General features: G+C 33.4%; 2 protein-coding genes and 1 pseudogene across 2 annotated transcripts; 1 reads left to right on the top strand and 2 right to left on the bottom strand.

The window, feature by feature from the left end:
* Positions 1-773: 773 nt before the first annotated feature.
* LOC115992009 lies at positions 774-2,428 on the top strand (annotated as a pseudogene).
* Positions 2,429-5,163: 2,735 nt separating this feature from the next.
* On the bottom strand, positions 5,164-6,438 carry LOC115990438 (52 kDa repressor of the inhibitor of the protein kinase-like). Its single transcript, XM_031114273.1, has one exon. The coding sequence runs from the start codon at positions 6,436-6,438 to the stop codon at positions 5,164-5,166; it is 1,275 nt and encodes a 424-aa protein (XP_030970133.1).
* A 129-nt stretch (positions 6,439-6,567) lies between these two features.
* On the bottom strand, positions 6,568-7,623 carry LOC115990437 (zinc finger MYM-type protein 1-like). Its single transcript, XM_031114271.1, has 2 exons — positions 7,423-7,623; positions 6,568-7,269 (listed from the first exon to the last, which is right to left on the bottom strand). The coding sequence occupies exons 1-2, from the start codon at positions 7,621-7,623 to the stop codon at positions 6,568-6,570; spliced, it is 903 nt and encodes a 300-aa protein (XP_030970131.1).
* Positions 7,624-8,400: the final 777 nt, after the last annotated feature.

Below are 8,400 nucleotides of genomic sequence, written 5' to 3'. Positions count from 1 at the left end.
GCACTTTTCATTCTTGTTAGGACGTCACTTATTTTGACATATATTGGTTGAATTTTTGTACCAATTTAAGATATTTTATATGTTAATCATTGTTATACAAGAGATGTTTGATGAGATGACTAAGTAAAAATATATAACAGGGCGCCCTTTCATAGTTGTCGTATTTTATATAATGTTTTCAGTTCAAAATGCAATTTTGGTCTATGAACTATTGTTAGTTCATCATTTATGAATTATTGAATTTTTCAATATTGTGGGGGGTTTTTTTCTTAACAAATTAAAGATTTTACTAACCAAAAGAAGGGACAAAGCTATATAAAGGAATATTGTGGTCCTTTTTTATTTTTTATGAAAAGGAGTATTGTGGTCCTTTTAAATTTTAAAAACAGGTCAATATCATCCGTACTGTTCCTTGTCTATATCTTTATGCTGATCTGATCAATAAATTAAGGTTTTGGGGCTACAAATATATATTTTTAAATGGAATATTAAATTCATGTGTTTTCATACATTTTGATCTTGTAATACTGACATGCAGTCTAGTGTGCAACATATGCATTGAGAACATTTATAGCCAAAAAAAAAAAAAAAAAATCCATTTGTCATGTCATGACATGACAAATGGATTTTTTTTTTTTTATACCATTTAGGTCCTACTGTACTATTTAAGTCCTAATTAAAACCTTATTAAAGCTTAGAGATTAAGTGTTCATTTGGCATTGGTTATAAAAGCCTTTTTTTTTTTTTTTTTTTTATACTATTTAGGTCCTACTGTACTATTTTAGTTACCTTTAACTTTATCTACAGTACTTTCCGCAAAAAGTTTTCAGGTTCAGCTAAATAAAGTGTTCCCAAATAGACACTAAATTTTTTTTTTTTTTTTTGAGAGAAAATAGACACTAAATTAATACAATGGTTAAAACATTCTATTCAAGGATAAAATTGAAATACTAGACTAAAAATGCTAATTTAATCATGGTTTTAAATAAAGTACTATAGGGTAAATCACATCAACCATCATCGAGATTTAAGGAAATTCAAAAATTGTCTAATATTTTTCAAAAATGACACAAACTCCCTGAAGATACTCTTATTTGATTTTTCTTATTATATAAACATTTTGATGAATTTTTACTTTAAAAAACGCATGTTTTGATTTTATTAATTATAATGGCATGTAATTAATGAGGAGGTTGTAGAAGGGTATCTATTATCTATATCAAAACTTGGAGGGATGAAATACGGTTTATCAAAATAAGAACATATATATGGGTTTCTAACATTCTCCCAAACTTTAAGAAGGTTAGTATAATTTATCCAAAAACTTAATCACATTTCAGGAAATGGATGAATATATATTTAATTTTTTTAGTATAGGATACGGAAATTGTATGAAATGTGAAGAAAAACAGGTTATCTAATGTAAATTATTTTAAGGAAAGAATGGATCTCCCACAAGCCATTTTAGAGTTATTCAATGGTCACAAGAAGTTATTCTTCTTGAAATTGTTACAGAACTCTCTCTCATTCATGTTTGTATCATCTTCTTTTTAAGCTATACCTCTACATACCATCGAGTGGACTCGAAGAAATTGAATCAGCAGCAAAAGTGACAGATTGGTTATCAAGTGGACTTCAACCTCAGCTTCCTGAAAATGTTGAAGCAAACCTACAAAAGCTTTCTCTAGCAGGCCACAGCAGAGGTGGAAAAGCTGCATTTGCACTAGCACTGGGTTACGCCAAAACTTCCTTAATATTTTCAGTATTACTAAGCATAGACCCCGTGGCTGGATGTACTAAATGTTGCCGAACCCAACCCCATATTCTCACCTATGTTCCTAGATCTTTCAACTTATCAATTCCAGTAACAGTAATTGGCACTGGGTTGGGTCCAGAGCAAAAGAATTGCTTATCGCCACCATGTGCTCCAGAGGGTTTGAACCACGACGAATTTTTCAATGAGTGCAAGCCTCCATGTGCACATTTTGTTGCTAAGGACTATGGTCACATGGACATGCTAAATGATGATCCATCGGGTATTGTTGGGGAATTGAGTGGCTGTTTGTGTGTGAATGGGAAGGGTCCAAGAGACCCCATGAGGAGGAGTGTAGGTGGGATTGCTGTGGGGTTTTTGAAGGCTTATTTGGAAGGTGAGAGTCGGGATTTTGTAGCTATTTTGGCTGATCCTAGTCTCGCTCCTGCGAAGCTTGAACCAGTTGAATTTATTGAAGAATAAATTCATGCATGCATAATGCTCAAGTTTATTGGGAATGAAAACATGGATTGTGGAGTACGTATTTGGTGAAAAGTAGCTCAATTTATTGTTCTTTTTTCTTTGGGCTGAAATTCTATTGTATTTTAATGTGTAAGAACTTATGTTTTAATCTAAAGGACTATTAAGTATTTAAATTATTTTGGTTTGTGACTAGATAATTAACCTCCCTCTCTCAATTTATTTATTTATTTTAATTTTTTATAGTTGAGAAGATAGAATTTAAAGTCATATCCTGATTGTAAGCACAATTTTATAATTTGGAAGGAAAGTCAAATTCCCCTACCCATATAGGACATCAATTTAGAAGGAAATTCTCTCACGCTGTAGCTTTGTGAGAATGAGCTGAGAAGGGCATACACTGCATGTATAAACATATAGTACACTAATGTAGCACATTGTATTGATTATGTATGTATGTATATTGGTGAGGAATATGTAACTTTGGTTTTGTTTCTTGTTTTTAAATTAAATAAGCACAAAAGAGTGTCCAGCATAGGAGTTTTGTTTCTTCATGCAAGGTTAGACTCCATATAACAAACTATGTTATTTGATACAAAAGATAGAGTTTCCCCTCAGCTATCCAAGCATTTCTGGTTTTATCTATGTAGTTGACGGGACTAACGAAGTCAACCTCCTTGGGCAAAGTCATAGATACTGACGAAGTCACCTTAACAGACGAAACAACTAAGCATCCCTGACGATACAACCACACCTCTGACGAAGGTAGAGAAGCCATTCAATACAGTCAATAAATGAGTCGGGCAGTTAAAAGGCCAGCTGTGGGAAGCCCATTAAAATCCACATTACTGGGGGAGAGGCGTTATCCAAAGGAGCATTAAAACCACCATAACAGCCACAACGGCTAGGAGCTAAGAGAATGTATATATATAGCCCTCACCCCTCCAACAGAAGGTACATTGACACAAAAACAACACCCCTAGTTATTTTTATGCTCTGTTATTTACTATAAGCTTCTTATACTGACTTTGGTATCAGAGGCGTTGTGGCAGACACCACACTGGTGACTATCGTGAGGGGTTGCTACTTCTACGGCGACGCAGACGAATATCTGACTCCATCTGAACATGTTCATTACGACTGATGAATTTATACTTCATCAGTAGTACTTCTTAATTTTGGTTCTACGACACTTAAAATCGACCAAAAAAATACAAGACAAAACAAAGAATAAAGAGAGAGAGAGAGAGAGAGAGAGAGAGAATTAAGGCTGTGCTTGCAACTAGCACAGCTAATTAATAACATATACATCAGGGTCGAATAACATGCATGCATATGTCCATATATAAAATTGGTTCTTTGCACTTTGCAATAATGTTGCAAGCACAGCTAATTAATAACATATACATCAGGGTCGAATAACATGCATGCATATGTCCGTATATAAAATTGGTTCTTTGCACTTTGCAATAATTACAAAAGACAGCAAACTGTTGGTACTTGGTACTAGGACCAAATGATCACATTGTCCGCATGAGTTAAAACTATTTGTCGGTGAAAATACAAAATTGATTTTGACACCATGAAGAAATTGGAATTTGATCAATTGTCTTGGTGTAAAATTGAAATCCCAAAATATTTAGGGGTAAAATTGTCATGCGCGTGTCTAGAGACAAAAAGGTCCTTTCACATCAAATTGAGCCACAGTGGGCAAAATGGAATTTCCCTGTATCAAATTTACAAGTTCCCAACAAGATGTGTCAAAGGTTACTTCTCATTAGTTGAAGAATGATCTTAGAATGGACATGAATACATTGGATGTGAATTGATTTTAATTGGTCGTTAAAAAAAATTCAAATGGAGCAGAAGATATGCATGTGTAGGATAAACCGTGGTATATAATGGGGAATTTTATAATTATTAAAACTAGTTATTTGTTTCTACAAAATAAAAGATAATTTAAAAGCATAATATCTTCTAGGATTATACACCAGCCAATTTTTATAAACAAACCATGGTAATTTTGACCAAACCAAATAGTGCTAATTGACTCTAAAAGGAGCTCTTTGGCACTTTATTTTTCACACTTCAAAATTTTGTACTTTGCTCAAATTTTATGATTGAAATATTTTTTTGAAAAGTTTAAGTAAGGGTAAGTAGAAGTTTAATTGTCATAAGAGGAAGTTCCTAATGTATTCAAAACATTGAGGATCCTTCTCCAATGAATAGGGGGTGTTTGGTAGAGTAGTTTAAGAAATGTTGTTTGTACTTTGTAGTTTTTTGAAATACATGTGGGTGAAAAAGTGTGTAGAAATATGTGTAATGTTATTTAAAATGTGAAAATGTGAGTTTGAGATAAAATACCAAACAGGCCCTAGAGCACCAAAGAGGGGACTTCTGTTCCCCTCCTCTTCAGTTTTGCTTATTACATATTAGAAAATTATATTACTTCTCTACAATTTCTCCAGCCATGAAATCACAGCTTGACCAAAAATTTTATTTTTCAGTCTATCAAACATCATTCTATCAAGAAATCATCACACCACATCACAATATAGCACAATTTCTAAGATCAAACGCGTGCTAGCCTTTTAGGTACACATTAGTACCAATATCAACATAATCATATCACAATAACAAGCAACACATGGAGAGAGAGAGAGAGAGAGAGAGAATTTTATTAAATAATTAGCCTTCATAAGAGACAATAGTTATTTTTACATCATAACTAAAGATTTGGATCACCCAAAATTAGAGTTGGAGTCAGGACTTGGAGTTAGGGGGGGGCGGCAGAAGTATAAACAAAAAAAAAATTGAAACTCCAAATAAACATTCATTTAATAAACCATCAACAAAGAAAAATACACAAAATTATTATTTTTTAAGATATTACAATGCAGTTATTTATGAAAATGGAACTTGCCGTCTTTTTAATCTTCGAAATCATCTCTGATTGAATCCGTACTAATTGTTGCAGCAATGTCCCTTTCGATGAATAACATCATAGCATCTGACAAAAACTTATTTTCCATTTTGTTGCGAAGGTAAGTTTTGATGACATTCATAGCTGAAAATGTTCGCTCTGTAGTTGCAGTAGAAACGGGAAGAGTAAGCACAAGTTTGACCACTCTATAAATAAGCGGATAGTATTCTGATTTTCTAGTTCTCACCATCCATTGGCACAATTTAGAAATATTTTTCAAATTCTTGAACCCTGAATGCTGAACTACATCATACTTATAAAGATCAAGTTCCTTTTCCAAATTATTCTTTTCATCATCTGTGAAGTCTATTGGATAAAAATTATTTACCAATGAACAAATATCACTGACTCGAAAAGATTCATATGCCTCTTGAGGGTCTAGAGCTGAGCTAAGCGTAAGTAACTCCATGGCATGCTCACTAAACCGATGATTTAGTTCCTGTAATTGAGAATCTATTCCTGCATTAAAAATATCTACTTTATAATAATGCTTATTTCTAAAGTCCTCTTGTTGATGACGAGATCGGCCAAATCTTGCAACATAACGAGCATTCATATCAGAGACATCTAAATCGCGTTCCTTACAAAATGATATCACAGTAGCTAGTAAGTCATTCCATTTCTCATCTCTAAATTGTTGAATAAGTTTTTTAGTGGATGAAACTAAATGCGTAGCATTTAAAATGTCTTGCGATTGGTTTTGCAAAGCTTGACAAAGTTTATCCGTGATCCCCATAGTTTCATTAACAAAATGCAAGATGAAGACAAATTCAAATGAAATTAATACCTCATAAGCGGACTCTGCTTCTACTTTTTGTGAAGAATTTCCTTCATCTATAATTTTCAATAGAACTTCACATGTTGGACTAAACAACTTTATCAAGTTAGAAACCGATTCATAATGCGAACCCCAACGAGTATCTCCAGGTCGTTGTAAAGTGACCATCTGATTAAGTCCTTTCCCAGTCTCAAGCTCTTCAATATCAATAAAATATGCAATGTCAAAAGCTTTAGCAATTTTTAATTGCTCAATACGTTTGCATGAAGCACGAATATTATTGATAATCGAAATCAATTTAGTGAAAAATCTATTAAGAGGGACAACTGCTTTTGATGCTCCTACTAATGCCAATTGTAAGCGATGTGCAAAACAATGAATGTAGTAAGCATATGGACAATCATTCAAAATCAAAGCTTGTAATCCATTCCACTTACCCTGCATGTTGCTTGCACCATCATATCCTTGCCCTCAAATGTTTTGGATATCTAAGCAATAATTAGAGAACAAATAATATATCTCCTTTTTAAGGGTTATTACTGCAGTGTCAACAACATGAACAATCCCATAAAATCATTCTTGCACAAAGCCATTTGTATCAACATATCTTAAAACCACAGCCATTTGCTCTTTCATGGAATCATCACGAGCTTCATCAACCAATATGCAAAACTTTGTATCACCAATTTCTTCCCTAATTGCCTTCTTCACTTTGGTTGAAATAACATGTAGAATTTCTTTTTGAATCTGAGGTGATGTGTAGGTGGCATTTTTTGGAGCTTTTGCCATTATTTCAACAATATCATTATAGCCCACCATCAAATCCAATGTCGTAAGAAAGTTTCCCTGATTGGTTGAAGTAGAGCTTTCATCTCGACCTCTAAAAGCAATAGCTTGCAAGGCAAGATGTCGAACAACGTCAATTGAAGCCTTCAATCGTACTCGATTATTTGCAATTTTTTTTGAAGTGAAATTGCTCACTACCCTGTCTATGTGTTGAGACTGGTTCATCAAATCTAGACACGCTTTATGGGCAATTCTATGAGTGGAGTTAAGATCTTTCCTCAAATGAAGACTAAAAGAACAACTTTCACCATTTCTAACTTTCTTCCAACTCTTAAATCCATTAACTGTGAATGCATTTTGTCCGTAATGCCCAATTGGCTTATGAATGAGAAAGCATGGTAGACAAAAAGCGGCATCTTTTTTAGGAGAATATTCAAGCCATGACTTAAAGCGATCATCTTCATACCAAGAACCTTGAAAGCTTCGACCCTTCTCAGATTTTTAAAATTTTTTAAAACGAGGCTGGTATGGACCCAACTTAATGTAACGTCGCTGGATCTCATCTCGTTGATCAACATGATAAGTATATATTTGTCTATGCAATCCAAGATCAAGTTCTAATTGCAACGAACTCATATCAACCTTTTGAAATTTTGTTTGAGAATTTTCCTCAATAGGGACATCAGGATTTTCCTCAATTGAGATGTCGAGATTTTCCTCAATTGGGACATCAGGATTTTCCTCAACATTAGTGGTTGGCAGTGTTGCACCACTAGTATTAACTTCTAAATCATTTGAAACTTTTCTTTTGAAAAAATCAAATATGGTAGTTGACTTTTTCATAATCTACAAATAAAATATAATTTGAAATTATTATGTTATTATATGGTCAATAATCTACAATCATTACACATAATAGACAAATACTATGCACACAAACATTCAACAACTAACCAATAAATTTTAAAGTTACAAATAATCTCTCTAATTATTTATTCAACTTTGATGTTTTAAAAGACACTTACTAATAGACAAAAACACTAAAGACAAAACTACAAAAAAAAATCACAAAACATCATAGCTATTCACTATTGCTAAAGACAAAACTACAAAAAAAAAAATTCAAAACATTAATGGCAATAAGAGTGACTGTTGCATGTGGTGTTGTGTTTGTTAGATGCAACGTTTTCATTTATAAAAGAATATAAATTATGGGCTAAACCGTTAAAGACAAAGATGGGTCTTGGATAAGATTTTTACCTCTCTAAGCTCTCTTTTAACTCTTTCTCTCTAGTATATTATGTCTTTGAGTCTCTCTGTCCCAGGCTCCCAAGCCCTAGCGTCCCTAAATTGGCTAATTCTCCGATCCCTGTGCTTGCTTAGTTGCTATGTGCTCTCTTTTAAGTTTTCTTTACAAGTCATAGTGTCAAGTGTCAACACATTATTAAAAGTAAGTCATCCCAAACAAGGATTCAATATGAGATGAGACTTGAGAGGGATACCTTTGCTTCTATCGCTGGTTGCCGAATTCCTCTCCTCTGTGTTCAGCCGTAAGTTAGGTTTTCCTTTTTTTTTTTTTTTTTTTTTTTTGAATGGCTTAGAAATCCCCTTCTTTTTTCC

This window comes from Quercus lobata, chromosome 5, assembly GCF_001633185.2.
Source record: "Quercus lobata isolate SW786 chromosome 5, ValleyOak3.0 Primary Assembly, whole genome shotgun sequence".
NCBI classification, from domain to species: Eukaryota; Viridiplantae; Streptophyta; class Magnoliopsida; order Fagales; family Fagaceae; genus Quercus; species Quercus lobata.
The sequence above is the reverse complement of the archived record's forward strand: the minus strand, read 5'-3'. Positions and strand labels throughout refer to the sequence as shown.